This window comes from Podarcis melisellensis (genome assembly GCF_964234715.1).
Source record: "Podarcis melisellensis genome assembly, chromosome: 11".
Taxonomy (NCBI): domain Eukaryota; kingdom Metazoa; phylum Chordata; class Lepidosauria; order Squamata; family Lacertidae; genus Podarcis; species Podarcis melisellensis.
In genome coordinates, this window is record NC_138543.1 from 10,457,175 (window position 1) to 10,472,990 (window position 15,816).

Sequence of the window (15,816 nt, forward strand, 5' to 3'; positions counted from 1 at the left end):
TGGTCTGACTTGGTATATGGCAGTTTCCTATGTTCCTAAAGTCCACCTTTTGTACTAAGTGTTTGGTTTCAGCTCCTTGCCCTCAGGGCGAGAGTCAAGAGTCGGTATGGCTGAACATCGGCTGAGGGCACAAATCACAGGAGGGGTACATGGACAAAACACTCTTGAGTCTGCCTTATATGGTTCTCTGGGAAGTGCCACAAAGATGCATCACTTATTATGATTATATTATTATGCTATAATAATGACCCTCTTAATCACAACTCCATTGAGATAACTTCACTTGGGCTTCCACATTTCTATGAGTTCGGTCAAGGCTGTGGCAGTGAGATCAGCCAGTAAATTCCTCCTTAACTATTATAAACTTCTCAAATAAAATGTAGAGAGGATAAAATTATGAACTTATAAAGACGAGTTTATTATGATTCATATCCAGTAACAGTGAACTTCAAGAAAATATTCTCTTTCTGATTACTCATTCTATGTAATACTGTATTAATCCAAGATCCCTTCCTCCTATGGGTGGGCAAATCTGTCAATTTTAATTTCTCCCAGTTTCTCATATTTCTAGTTTTCAGTTTAGATCTCCATATTTCCACACCAGGTTGCAAATTCTTTTCTTTTTCTTTCTTTTTGGAAATCCTAATTACTGCAAAATTCTCCTAATGCATGCATTTTTTGTATGCAATTTTGCCTTATTCGAACAGTTTTACAAAGCATAAGTTACCTAATATTTATTTTTTCTCCAAAGCATGCTGTATGCTATTTTAAATAATATATGCATTTTATGTACAATTCATCTTAGCATATGCATTTTAATGCACATTACTTCTTTGAAGAACTGAATTGCAAAATTCAGAAAAGTGAGAAGTTCAAAGGATGGCTGTGCTTCATTTTGCATATTGTTTTGGAAACTGCAAACTAGATTGGATGCATTTTGAAATGTGGACCGAACTGAATTCCTCCCCCATCTTTACCTCTGATAGAAGAATCTGTGATCCAAATCTTCTATCATTGGATCAGCCATGAAGGTGATATTTGACAGTTCTCCTGCCTGTCCCCCTTTGGAACAGCATGGGAGGTAGTGTAGGAGACTGCTGAAGGTTGTTCTGATCCCTGTTCTGTTAATTGGAAGCTACACTGGATCAAAGATAATTGGATACAACCCAATGAGCCTTATTTCTGAATAAACATGTATAGGGTTGCATTGATTAAGATGGCAAGCCAATGCCCACTTATTTGGCTGGGAGTAACCCTCATTGAACTCAGTGGCACTCTTCTGAATCCTATACATTTACAGGATTGCACTGACAGTCTAACCAGCATCCTGCCAATAGAATAATTTAGGCTGCCCTACACTATACTGCCCCTTCATGGATCACTGCCTTGTCGTGGCGAAGGGGCTTGAATAATTCAGAGAAGCTATGAGCTATGCCGTGCAGGGCCACCCAAGACGGACAGGTCATAGCCGAGAGTTTAGACTAAATGTGATCCACCTGGAGAAAGAACTGGCAAACCACTCCAGTATTTTGCCAAGAAAACTCCATGGACATAAAAAAGGAAAAGCTTTGAGAAGAAAGTGAGTTTCCAAGGCATGCTCTGGTTCGTGGGGTCACGGAGAGTCGAAAACAACTAAGACAACTAAACAACAACACTATACTGGTAAAAGAAGTAGTATTGTCACACTTTAAAGGTTAAGAAGCCAGTTTTCAGATAGGCTTCCATGATCCACTTCATCAGCTGTAGTCCACGAAAGCTCAGGTCACAATCTGGTTGCTTTTAAGGTGCCATAAAAACTCTTGCAACCAAAAAACCAAGTTAATTGCATTTGTTGGTTTGAGGATTTAAATCATGCTATGAATACAGAGGAGGCGTCAGTTAAAAGCGCCCCCCCAGCTCTGTTCTGCAGAAATTGCAAGACATCTTGCGTGAAAAATATTTGCATAGGCAGTTGCGTTTCCACACATAGATCAAACTAATCTGAAAAATTTCAGTCACAGATGACTTGAAATGTTTATGAAGTTTAATTTTGTTTTACATAACACTTCATTTCTAAAGAGTTTCAAAGGCGCTGTCACACATATCAAAGTTTCATGTCACAGTTTCTGGTTCAGAGGTAGGAACTGTAATGCCAACTGGCTGATAAACTGCTATGGAACCATCTTCAAATAAAAATAAACTCTGAAAAAGAAAATAAAAACAAAAAAGACCTAAAGTGGCTCTACTGGCAAAACTTCCAAATGTGCTCTGAATGCTTCATTGTGACCCTTTGCAATTTTTTATTTATGGTTGTAACACTTGTGTGTTTTTGAATTGCTTTATAAGTTTGAATTCTCCAGGTAGATACAACTTTTTTGCTTGCTTCTTTAAAAAGTAACAATATTTCCCATACTTGACATCCCAACTTTCAATGATATTTAGGAAACGTAAAATATGTGCCTTTCGAAGTCATACATTTAGGTTTCCTTTGATAAGGCTGACCAAATTCTGATATCTTAAATAAGCATGTACTTTTTTTGGTTGTTTTTCCCCCAATGGTGGGCTATCTCTGACTCATGCTAGAAATGTTCAAAACAATGATATATGTGAAAAAGGGTCTGTGAACAAAATGGACTGTTCAAATTCTGTAATATATTCTCTCAAAGCTGGCAAGCTTTGAATTGAATTGATGCAATTATGGCAAAGTCAACTGTCAGTAGGAGAGATCTGTTGAGTTGTATCTAAGTTGTTCTCAGAGGAAACCTACTGAACTCAATGGCCATGGCTAACTTAAGTCCATTGTTTTCAGTGGTCTATTCTGAATAGGACTTTGATGCAACCCATTATTTCACTAATATATAGTTGCCCTAAGCAAGGACAGGGATTATAAACAAAAAAACAAAAAAAAACTAAGAGTGGATCTCAAGGTCTTAACATCAGAGCAACCCATAGGAATGATATATTAATCTGGAATTAGAGAGTATCACCTCATTTCTCAGAATAAAGCTGAGATCCTTCATAAAGAAAATCACTGAGAGTCACCATGCACATCCTTCCATCTGTATTTATTTGTTTGCTTCCCTGGAGTAATAATTATACCCTGTCTCTTTAAGAAAGTGTCAATCCTATATCCATTTCCTTGAGAGTAAGCCCTACTAAACACAGTGCTTTACATAAGGGTAATATGATTGAACTAAAGCTACACATGGAAAAACACTGTAGTATTTAATTGGAAGCCTTGGTGTTTACTGACCCAACTATATATTTTTGTGACTTCTATTTGCAAGGAATATAATAGCTGAAGCAATATTGGACGTCCAAGGCAGATGTGTAAACTGGGAATCATAAATAGACCTTTATACTTCCTGACAAATTTTCACCAAAAGGTTACAGGGATGTATATCCACCAATTATCAAAGAAAGGGCATGGCATTAAAAGCATAATGCAACTTTGATGTGCAATGGGGATTTATAGGAGGGGATGTTATGAGGACACTGTTACTAACAGAGAAGGATAACATCTGCAACCAATATAGTACTACCCAACCAGAGTCTTTGGGAAAGGGTGGGATATATGCTTAAATATCACAATTATTAGTTGTTTTGAAAATTATAATATTCATCCCCTACGCAAAGCTGAAGAAACTCACTGATTTTTGCATTCCTCACCTGAATGTTTGAAGAAGGACTATTATTCACTAGATCGCAAAGGCATTATTCCTTCACATGAAAAGCGGTATCTTCCTAGCATTCAATAAATCAGAATTTTGTTGTCTCAAAGTGTCAGAAAGTAAATGCGGTAATCCGTCCACATATTTGATGTTTTTATCCATCATTATTTTCTGCTGAGAGGATGTTTGCTTTCTCTCTCTCTGTATATATATATATATTTATATATATCTCTGAGCCTTGCTTCCTAAATTGTAAGAGTGACCTCTAGTGCTTTGCTGTTTCATTATAGTTCCCTGTCCTATTTTGCTATAGATTTAGTACATCTTGCTGCAAGCATCCGATTTAATTCTGTGCATAGTGCAAAATGTTATTAATGTGAAATTCAATTATGATGGCCTTTTAAATTCATGAAGTACACAAAGCAGAAGGATGAAGAAATTGTTTCTAAACACACACACACAAACACACACCACCAAATCTGGATAAATTGCAGTAGGGGGGCTAACAGGAAGAACTTGTTATTCATGTTCAGGATTGCTCTGTGCACTTGAATGTCAAATGAGGTAGCATGACTGGATGATAACAAAAGATCAGTTTGGTCCTGCAGAGCATCTGTTGTTTTTGTGATAGCACATATCAGTTCTAAGCCTTTAAAGCACAAAGCACCTGATGAAATCTTAGAACTTCCACTTTCCTCATCTATTGCTTAGATGTTCTCAAGGAGCTGTCCCTTCAAACAGTGGTCTAATGCTATTCATGAATTCCTACAAGCCCCAACACTTGGTTCCTCCAACTATAGACACCGCTTTTTTACTCTGATTCCCACACTGCACATGTGGCACCTCCAATGAAAGAAGTATGCAAATTTTAAAACAGCAGCTAGGTCATTTAAGCTGCAGTCTTGCACACACTTCCCTGGGAATAAACACCCATTGAATTCAATGGAACTTACTTTTGAATAGACATGCATAGGTTTGCAGTGTTAGTGCAAAATGAAGCCTGTGTTTTATGAGGGCTTTGAGGACCCCAGAGATCAATTATCAAGTACATAAAATTGAGCGCACTCAGACATTCGTCTGTGATGCGCTTTGTACATACCAAAGACAGTCATATCTGATTCAACCTTGGAAGCTTTTTACTCCAAATTCTAGGGGGCTGAGGCACTAAAAAACACTTACCAGGGAGTGAGCCCTATTGAACATAGTGGTACTTACTTCCAAGTAAGCATGTATAGGATTGTGCTGTGACTCTTAAGTTTGAGAGTTTCAGTAGGCTTTTCTTTACAATTCTAACATTCAGGTTTTATTGAGGGGGGAAAACTTTACATGCTGCAGCTAACATTCTGGTCACACATGAACATTAAGCTGTGTGTAATCGATGAGCATCCTGCAAAAGCTCATTCTCAACATTTGCTCCTCAGTTACATTTGCCATGCACTTGTGCTCTACAGTACAAAGGAGTTCCTCATAATTCAAGGATATACAGGGGAAATTATGCATTGCTAAAAGCCAAGCTGATGCAGCAGCAGCAGCAGCAGTAGCAGTAGCAGCAAATATCAGTGTGCCTCTAATCCCCATAAATGACTTAACTCCTTGCAAAATACTGTGCTGATATATGGGTAGCATTTTATTTTTTTAAGAAAAAAGAAATAAAATGGGAGCATGCAGTTAAATAGTGAAATGGAAATTGCACATTATTTTGGAGGCTGGCTTAGTCCACACTGTGCTCTGATTACAGTCTGGTAAAAACAATAAATGATGAAATATGGGAAATTGCATTTCTGAGCCCCTGGAACATTTTCATCTCATTTACCTGCTGTTAGCATGATTATTATTTTTCCCCAGCAACACTGATTTCTTTGAAGAACTGCATTTCTAAGTCTAGATCTCGTTACAATAAACTGTAAGTTTCTCAGGACAATCTGGTACAAGTTTAAAAATCCATTTGCAATACTTACATTTGTTCCCTGCTACTAATATATTCCAGTGGTGAAAAGGGACCAGAAACAGCAGCTTGAATAAGATCTCCATGAAAGAATCCATGTTCTCATTGATGAAGGCACCCAAAAGTGCCAGAGTATTAGGAAACAGGCACAGCTGCTCTGCACTTCAGTCCTGTCCTTGCCTCTTCTGCTCTCCTTTCTCTTTCTCTCTCTGCCTGTCTTTCAATGCTTCCCAGTAGCCAAGGAGCTCAGTCAAATGCACTCTGCATCTTCTCGCTCCCTCCTCTCTCTCTCTCTCTCTCTCACACACACACCACAAGATCTGCTCCCCCCGCCAACAACAGCAATCCCCGAAGAGCAGCTGCAAGAATCTCTCCTCTAATTTCACAGAATCACTCAGAGCTAAACTGCTCGACTACCCTGTACAGTTTGGTTACTGAAGCTTCACGTTCATAATGTGTCCTGGACACCCCTTGTGGTGACAGGTAGGAAATGTGAGTCTATGATGAAAGCCAGACAATAAAGGGAACAGCCTGCACATGTGTGCCTGTACAGCCTCCCTGCCGGATTACGACTGTTCCCAATTCTTTATGGTCATTCAGTGGGAGGAGGGAAACAGTAAGAGCGAGAGAAGAAGGAAAATTTCCCCCCACCCTATTTGTTTCCATTATGACCATCCTTTTTCACTGAAGTCTGCATTTAATGACAACTTTCGGCTGCCACACCATTTACAAGAACGGAAGAGAACGTTATAATTTAACATCGGGAATTTCTGTCGTGCCACAAAACTGTAGTTTGCCTTTACATGTGCAGTAAATCTTGCATTCATCTGTACAATCCGACATTCATCTTCCAGCGATGCTGCAGAACGTTCCCTCGAGACTATTTCTTTAATAAGACGTGGAGTGCCTAGATTTCTGTAAATTGTAATCCCGCAAATATGTGACACGCCGCTTCAGAAGCTCAATCTTGCCGTTTATTTTCCACATTCAGAGAGTTTAATCATGAGCATAAAAGAGAGCAAGCCGGAATGACTTTGAACTAAAATAATGAATGTTGAAATTGCAGAGATTGGGGGGGGGGGAAGAGATAGTGAAATATTGCACAGGATTTGAAGTTTTAAATTCTACAGAGAGAGTCTGCAATCAAGCTGAAACATGAATTACTGATACGTTTGATAGTCTTTAGACATAAAGTTAGATGGGATTCCTAGTTATAAGAAAACATGCCAACTTGGAGTCAACCATAAAAATGCCTCGCAGTCCTAGAAAAGGTAGAAGTGGCTTTGTCACTGCCCGTGCTTATCTTTCCTACCTATAATAATCATTTCTAGATCTCCCCGCTGTGTAAAACAGCTTTAGAGTAGACTGAGACAATCAAGTGGGATTGCTGAGACATGCCATTGGAATGCTCCAAACTGAAGCGTCATATGCATATCTACTTAACTTACTTGTCTGATCAATTGCCTTTGTTCCCATATAACATGCTTGCTGAAATCCTAAAACTACTTATTTCAATTTTGGTAAATAGGACATCTTCAGATTAAATGAGTTTTCAGACTATTTCAGAGGAAATGGGAAGAGGTACCAAAAAACTAAAAGTAATTTAAAAAGGCTGGTTCCATACCGGGTGCTAGAAAGCAGTAATGTTTCTTCATGAAGAATGCCTAATATGTTTTCATTAATGCAGGTCTTATTTGGCAGCAAAGGGTTATTCTATATGGTGGTTTTTTTGGACTGCAAAAGAGTCTTCTGGAATTGTTGCCAGTTAGTGTTATAGTATCTCTCCCCCTGCTTACTAAAGTTCTCAATCTCTCAACACTTAGATAACACTTAGCGTCAATTCACATATATCCTGGAGTAGAAATTTGTAACACAGAGAAAGAAGCCCACAGCACAGACGATGTAATGCGAATGTGTATACATGCTCTCTAATTTGTGTGTTCCTTCTCCTTGAGAAAGGGAGAGAGGGAAAACAATATCACCAAACAACATGTGCACAAATCAATGCACTAATACTATTTTTTCTAGAAAAAGAGCTGCTGGAACTCACCATGAACACCTCCTTCATCCTCTTACAATGGCTGTGGTGCCCATCTGAGAGGTACCAGTACTGGGTTCTGATGAATTTCAGCTGGGGGGAAAGCCCTGAATGTGGTGTAATTTGCCTACCTCAAAAACCACAACGTGGGAAGAGGGCACATATTTGGGTTCATTCTTTCCCAGGGGAGTTGAAGGAAGCAGTGGTGCGTCCGCTCTTAAAGAAAACATCTCTAGATCCTTTAGATCTATCCAATTACCACCCGGTTTTGAATCTTCCGTAGTAAGGTAATTGAGAGAGCGGTTGCTTGTTCCCATATAATATGCTTGGTATCCTCCAGATGGTTTGGACTACAAATCTTGTCACGCCTGACCATTGGCCATGCAGGTTGGCAAATGGCACACACCCACAACAAACTGACTTCCCTGGTGTCCAGTGTCCAATGTCACGCCTCATCCTAGAACATTTATTTTTGCATTTATTGAGTCAATTTTTTTTTAAAAAAAATGTTTAAGCTGCACCTTCATCCAAACATTGATTCTGGGGCAGTATACATCAGCATTCCAAATACAATGTTAGAATGAAACAATAAAAATCAAACCAACATAATAAAATCTGAGAGGCAATAAATCAAAACTACCCAGTCAGCTAAAACAATACAATAAACGTTTTTTTAAAAAGCCTGGGCAAATAAAAACATATTGACCTGGTGGCGAAAAGAATACAATGTCAGCATTGGTCTTTACCCCCTTCATGACAGTATTCCAAAGCAGGGATGCCATCGCTAATTTTTTATTTCAAATGGAATACTTTTGAATCTGTGGGGAGTTCCACAATGAGGGTATGCCACAGAGAATGTCCTCTGATGGGCCACCGCTCTCTGAGCTTCCGAATGTGGCAAACCTACGAAAAGTTCGCCTCTGAAGATCTTCAGAGCCAAAAGGGTCTGCAGGGAAGGAGGAGTCCTAACACATTTAGGCTTTTAAAAGCTAATGCCAACACCTTGAATTGAGCCTGGAAACAGACTGGTGACCAATGCAGCTATTTTAAAACAGGGGTTATACGTGATCTAAATGAAACACCAGCCAGTAAACTGGGTGCTGAACTTTGGACGAAACAGCATTCCCATGTCATCTTCAAGGGCAGTCCCACATACAGCACATTGCAGCAGTCAAATCTGGAAGAGCATGGAGTCCAGTTGCCAAGTCATTTCTGTCTGAAAGGGGAACGATGCTTCTTTTAAGGTTCAGTCCCAATTCCTTGCCACATCCAGCCCATCAAAACACCAGTATAAGCATCAACTGCCTCCTCTGATTCAGATAGAGCTGAGTGTCATCTGCATTTTGATATCGTTTCAGTCCATATCTCCTGGCAGCTCCTAGAGATGTCATATAAATGTTTAACAGCTGGGGGTGGGGCAAGATGGAACCCTGTGGAAAGCCACAAGACAACTCTCATGGTGTAGAGCAGCAGCCTTCCATGGCTACTTTCCGGAAACAGATCTGGTGGTTAAAAGTAGATCCATTGAAGCACAGTGCCCCCAACCCCCAACTTCAGTGAGATGTTACAGAAGGATACAGTGGTTAACATTATTGAAAGCTGCAGGGAGATCAATGCGAACAAGCAGGATTGCGCAACCCCTCTCTCTCCCAGTAAATGCCATCAACCACGTCCAATCCACAATCAGTGGAGTGGACAAGCCTAAAATGGAGCTGGAGTGGATCCAAGCAAACTGTTTCCTCCAAGCATGCCTGAGGATAGAGCGCCACCACTTTCTCGTGCACCATGCCCCAAAGGGGATATGTATCACTAGGTGGTAGTTAAAGACTTCTGAGTCCAGGGAGGTCTTCTTTATTATGGGACTCTGCCTGCTTCAAGGCGGGTTGTACTTCCCCTTCCTCCGGTGACACACTCCTTGGACCCACTCATTAGACCTGCTACGGCTAGCTCTAAGAAACCAAGATGTGTAAGGATCAAGGGGGCAGATCATTGGCCACACTTCTACAAGCAGCCTGCAATACAGTGGCACCTCTAGTTACAAACTCAGTCCATTCCAGAGGTCCATTTGTAACCCGAAACTGCTCATAATGTGAGGCACACTTTCAGTAATGGAGACTCCCACTGCTGCTGGCGCATGACCTCTGCTCGCATCCCGGGGCAAAGGTCGCAGCCGGGAGCATCTACTTCCGGGTTAGTGGAGCTCGTAACCCGCAGCATTCACGGGGGGGGGGGCATAACACTGTAGTCCAAACTGATCCAGTACTGATGGAAAACACAGTCTTCTGGACACAAGAAAGTGTGTGATATATGCCCCACCATTTCTCAAACATTTTCCTTGGAGGACCCCGAGTGCTGTATGTCATATAAATGTTTAACAGCTCAGGGGACAAGGTGGGACCCTGTGAAAGGTTTAACATAAATGTTTAACAGCTCAGGGGACAAGGTGGGACCCTGCCACAAGACAACTCTCACGGTGCAGAGCAGTTGCCTGCTAAGAAGAAGAGAGATGGGGAAAAATCTATCTGCAAGTCTCCACCTGGCAGCCATGCTCACCTTGAAGCCAGTGTATTTCCTTAGGACTGTGAAGGGGAGAGAAATGCCACCTATTTTGAAACAGAACCTCATTTTTGCATATACATTTTGTCTCAGAAATATTCTGAAGCTAGCTTTCAAATCTATTCGTTTTCTACTTCGAGAATATAGAGCTTCAAACATCACCACAGACAATAATATTAACATGTCTGAGGTAATCAAACTGAAGTTCATATAATGCAACTATGTGCATTTTCCTAATTCCATACATTGCTGCTACACAGTACTGCCACATCACTCTCTCTGTGTGTGTTTTTGCATGACCAGGCAGAAACAGCCCCATCCCCCAGGGATCATAAGGAAGGAATAAAGACTCTGACAATGTTCTATGGAATTAAAATTAGGCCACAACTTTATTAAACTTCCGAATGTAGGAAGACCTTGGCTTAGGCCTTGGGCATATATCCTTCCCAGCCCCCCAGCTGGGGGAAACTGGGGCTCATCAGGGTAAATGGGATATGGGGGTGCTCTGTGAGACGTAAGTGTAGCAGACAGCCAAGTCCAGCCAAGCACGCAGGGTAGTTCACTGACGAACTTTCAGTGTATGGCCAGTGACACCCATATATATAACCCCTTTAAGAGGGGGACCCTGGAATCACCACCGCAGGTGGGTGAGTCACCACTCATTCCACCCCCACCCCCATTATAGGTAAGAAAAGACTAAAGGATTCCACCCAAGGCCATAACAGCCAAAGTTGTGACGAATTCCTACAGGGAAGACAAAATCTGCCAATGCAGGAAAATTTCTTCCTGGTCCTTCAAGAGCAACCAGTCAAAGACCGTAGCAGCGCCCGCTAAACAGGAAGAAAAAGTTAACCTGCAAACAAGAACATTAAACAAAGGGAGGGTGAATCTCCAGAGCCGACTGCCTGGCTATCGTCGGCTCTACCCCCTATTTATAAATGGGGCTGGCCCCACCTCCCAGCAAGAAACTTGGTTACTCAGGCTGGGCATGAACCTCCAAAAATTAACACTGAGAGGCAAGCCAGCCCCTTTTTGCCAGTAAGTTCCCTGGGAACTGTAGCACAGCATGTGATCCCTCAATGGGCACCAACAATGTAAAGTGTGAGTGCTCATTATAAACAACATTACCAGTGCTATTTCTTTAGAAACAGAGATGCAGAACTCAGCACGAACGCCTTCCTTGTTCTCTTATAATGGCAATGGCACCCACCTGAGAGGTGCCAGAACTGAGTTCCGGTGAGTTCCACCTGAGTATAAGTAAATATACATTTCTCTGAATGTCTTCCTACCAAGAAAAGCATTATAGGGCTTCACATAAGTAGCCTCAATGTTTGGCCTATTTATGTGGGAAAGACTTTTACGTAACAGTAAATGCGCTCAAGCTTGATTCTAATGTGAGCTGTGACATCAGGAAGAAATGTCTGTCAAATTCCACTTATCTCAAGTTAATTCACTGCTTAAGCACACCAGGCCTCCTATTAGACAGAGGGAGGCAGCTGCCTCAGGATGTTGGTTTTGAGTATCGTGAAAGGCCAGCAAATTGTGAGTTATTAAATTTGTTATTAGATTCTACTTGCTGGAGATGAGCAGAGATGCTTGTGGGATTTTCTGGTTTGGGCGCCAACATAACTTGCCTGGCCTTAGTGTGGTGGCAGTGCAGAAGGAGAATGCCTCTCCTGTTTTGCTTCAGGCAACGAAATGCCTTTGGCTGGTCATGCAGGAATGTCCTGGACTCAATAGTTAGCTCTGAATGCACATAACAAATAGGTCAGACACAAAATCCTTGACAATAATTCTCTACAGGATAACCTTTCAAAGATTGCTGTCAAGCAACCTGAGGGTTTCATAATTATTATTCTGATATTACAAAAAAACAAAACAAAACTGGTGGTGATTAGTGCCACTCTAAGCAAATATTTGTCCTGCAAAGGGACAGAGATCAATTAAATCAAAAGTCTGAAAGTAAGGTAGGTCACAGGTTTTCCTCTGAGTAAACGACTAATCAATACGGTTATCTATCTATTTTTATAGCCGCACAAAATGCCCTTTTTGTACAATAGCACTGCTGCCTATGTTATACACAGAGTCCCAGAAATAGATGTTAAAACATAGCTATAGCTGGCATTCTAAAGGTTTGTCATTATGGTCTTCCTTCAAACACTATATGATTTGTAACATGAAGTCTGGTTGATAATAGCAAAATAATATTTGGCTCACTTTGACCACCACGATCTCCCGTGTGACCTCATCTCATCATACACCTGCAAACACACATACATACCAAACCCCTGTTGTTAAAACATTCTCCCTTTCTTATGACTCAAGAAGCTATTTAACTTCCTTGCTTGAATGGCCCTTTATTTCTTACATCAAATGTGTACTCTTGAAGGACTCAACTCTCACCTCTACAGCCTTGCCAAACTTTAAACCTGTTTCTTCTCTTTCCTTATTAAAAGTCCTTCCTACTGTCCTTTTTGTAGTTTGCCGACATTAATCATCATGCCATTTAATGCTATCATGGTGGCCTTTTTTCCATGACCCCTCTACAGGGGGGAAAAAATTCCTTTCTGCTCCAAAGGATCTTCTTCATATCTCTCTCTCTCTCTCTCTCTCTCTCTCTCTCTCTCTCTCTCTCTCTCTCTCTCTCTCTCTGACTTTATTACTGAAGAACAAGATGTATCCTAAATAGCCTAACTGCAGTAAAAATTAAAATTCCCCCATATTTGTCTAGGCCAAGCGGTTTTCTGTCCATCCCTCCTGTGGAGGAATCGGGAATCACTGTATCACTTAATAAACCTTTCTTTCTTCATCACCACCATCCTCAATGCCCCCTTGACCCCTGTCCTTCCTGGCTTATCAAATCTAGCAGAGGGTGACTGATTGGTTGGGTCCAGAGTATGGCTAATGCCTTGTTGTGCGAGGGATTGTCCTTGCTGCATTGAAAGAGGCAGTGGAACGACTTCTCCTAAAGACGTGAGCTCTGGACCCTTTGGATTGGAACAACCATCAGCCAGCTGCCCATATCCCCTTTTGAAGGAAGGTGGTAGAGAGAGCCGTGGTGGGGCAGATGCAGGCATATTATTTAGATCCATTCCAGCCTGGATCTAGACCCAGCCATGGAACCAAGTCACCTTTGATCACCCTGGTGATCAACTTTGCAGACAGCAGCACACGGGGAATGCAACTTTTTTTCTGCTACTTGATCTCTCGCCGGCATTTGATACCATTGACCATGCTATCATCCGGGAACTGAGGACACTGTATTACAATGCTTCTGATCCTACCTTCAGGACTGAATCCAAAAAGTAGCATTGGAAGAGTTTTGGCATCCTGGGGTCAGTTGCCTACTCTGGATGGGATTGCACTTTTCCTGAACTCACTGCTCATCAACATCAAGGAGTGAGATGGGAATGAGAAAAAAAAATCCATGTGTTTTTCAGAAAATCCCACCCCTAGTTTATCCCCTGCGCCTCCATACAAATAGCAATCTTGTCTATGCTGAAGTTTATGTACAAAAAAATCTATTTCGCTACTTTATCTTCCCACATACACTTCACTGTAATTTTCTCATTTCGTGCCACACAGATGCACTGGATAATAATGATTTAAAATCTCATTTTTTGCACATTTAAGCATCTTCAGGAGAATGGTGGCACGCAATTATTCTCTAATTAGACATAACTTTTTTGGGGGTGCGGTGGCGAATAGAATTATCATACTCAGAAAGTCCCTCTGGAAAAAGGTGGTCACTTTGCTGAATTTTTCTCTGAATATTTTGCACGGTTATTTTGCAGTGGCTGCCACCCCCGTTCCTCCCTGCGACACACAAAATGCCTAGGACAACACTAAGTCTTGGGTGCTGTGGAGGATGCAAAACAGTAGTTAGCTGCATGCACAGTTGCTGCTATTGGGGGTGGGGTGGGGAGAAGCTATTCTGCTGCTAACACTGACGATGAACCTTCCTAGTATTGGAGGTTTTCTGCTCCCTCTGAAAAAAGGGGCCCAATTGTCTCTGCCCACAAATAGGGTATAAAATTCTGAGAGGCCATTTGCACACAACTCTAATTGAGCAACTCAACTCTTCTGCATAGTTCTTCTGCAAAGGACATTGATCTTCTTCTTGCATTATTGCCTGAGGTTAAGACTCCTTCTCGCAGCCAGTTATTGCAACTCTTGTGCTATTATGGATTCCTCTTCAGAGTGTACCATTCTAAAAAATGCATGCTTCACTTAGTCATTCTGTTGGAAATTGACTTATTTCAGCACTGAAATGCCCAGTATTCGGTGTTAACAGAAAGCACACAGAACTGTGCTACATTTTAAAAACAACTCTCAATGCCATATTGTACATAGCAAGAAACTAGAACATATCCATTGCACTATATTTATAGACTCTTTATAGAATTGTGTCAGCTAAAACAACAAAAACAGCCACACAGAACCTTCTGCAACAGCACAGCTTAGCAAAATGAGACATGCACATTACATGTTTGTTAAAACGAAAAGAAAAACACAATGCTCATATTTCTGGTAGTTTGGCCACCAGGGGCAGAGTTGTCCAATTCATTCGCTAGCAGCCAAATAACTGTTCATGCCAAGCTAGATGAGAAGACAAGATCCTTTTTTGGTGGGGAGGGGCTAAGGAGTGTTTCAAATCATTAGTAATATACCTTCATCATATTAATTTCACTCTGGTGAACACAAACCTCATTCCTGTCTCTTGCAATCAGTCTCTCTACAGCTGCATTCTCCTCTGGGCCTGAATGTGTCACAGTATTCTCATAGATCTTTTTCTTATTTTGAGGCACACATCTAATTTTATAAGGTCCATCCTTATTTCAGAACATTGCAGCTCTTTAGGAAACAGTCCTTTCGGAGCTTGATCTGACCCAGAAAGTCGCAAGAATGCATACTTGGGACCACGTAATGCAGAGTAATTGTGCTTCAGCTCTTAACAGATTCTGAATGCTCTTTTGATATTGAGACAGATAGGGGGAAACCAAAAGGACCATCACTTTGAGGGTAGGCTCATGCTAGCCTTTCTGGAAGGTGGGGCAGGTGGACTGGATGGTGGAGGTACATGCAGTGACCATGTTTGGCACGTCCAATTGATGTGCAGTCACAAAATGGCCGTGGAACGGGGTGCAGCAGGGGAGGGGGTGAGAGAGACTTGAAGGTTGGTCAATTAAACTGAGTGGCAATAGATTCCATATTGACAAAAGAAAGTACTTCTGCACAATATGCAGTTTTGATTTATGGGATTCCCTGCCACAAGAATGTGGTGATAGCAGGTACCTTAGAACTACATAAGGCTTAAGCTAGCCCACCACAGACTTGCAGACTTTGGATTTCAGATATGAGAAATTTGCAATGGGAAACAAGGGGAACACATTCATATGAAACGACTGACTATTTACTGGAATATCCTAATTTGGAAAGTCTCCCACCTCATTATGCTGCAACATAACTCCACATAACCCTTATGGAAGTCCCTTGTTTCTCAAGGATGCCTCAAACTTGATGGAACAAAGTGCAGATGTGTTTTTTTAAATGTCTGCCAATCCGAGATGAATAGGATATATCAGCAAATTGGCTGGCTTGTTGCAAACAACACAATTCATATTTAA

At 41.3% G+C, this 15,816-nt stretch overlaps 1 protein-coding gene across 4 annotated transcripts in view; it reads right to left on the reverse strand.

Moving 5' to 3' along the window:
- The window catches only part of CNTNAP4 (contactin associated protein family member 4), a gene marked incomplete at its 5' end in the record, with an annotated part of 472,706 nt that overhangs the window by 275,293 nt on the left and 181,597 nt on the right, over positions 1–15,816 (reverse strand). Inside the window, one exon of one of the 4 annotated variants that reach the window (XM_081930404.1) lies at positions 5,609–6,088. The exons of 1 other annotated variant lie outside the window; for it this stretch is intronic. In XM_081930404.1, the coding sequence (XP_081786530.1) occupies positions 5,609–5,693 (85 nt within the window). Of the gene's footprint in view, positions 1–5,608; positions 6,094–15,816 lie in introns of those variants that run through there. 2 more of the 4 variants (XM_081930403.1, XM_081930407.1) reach the window with 2 other exon arrangements.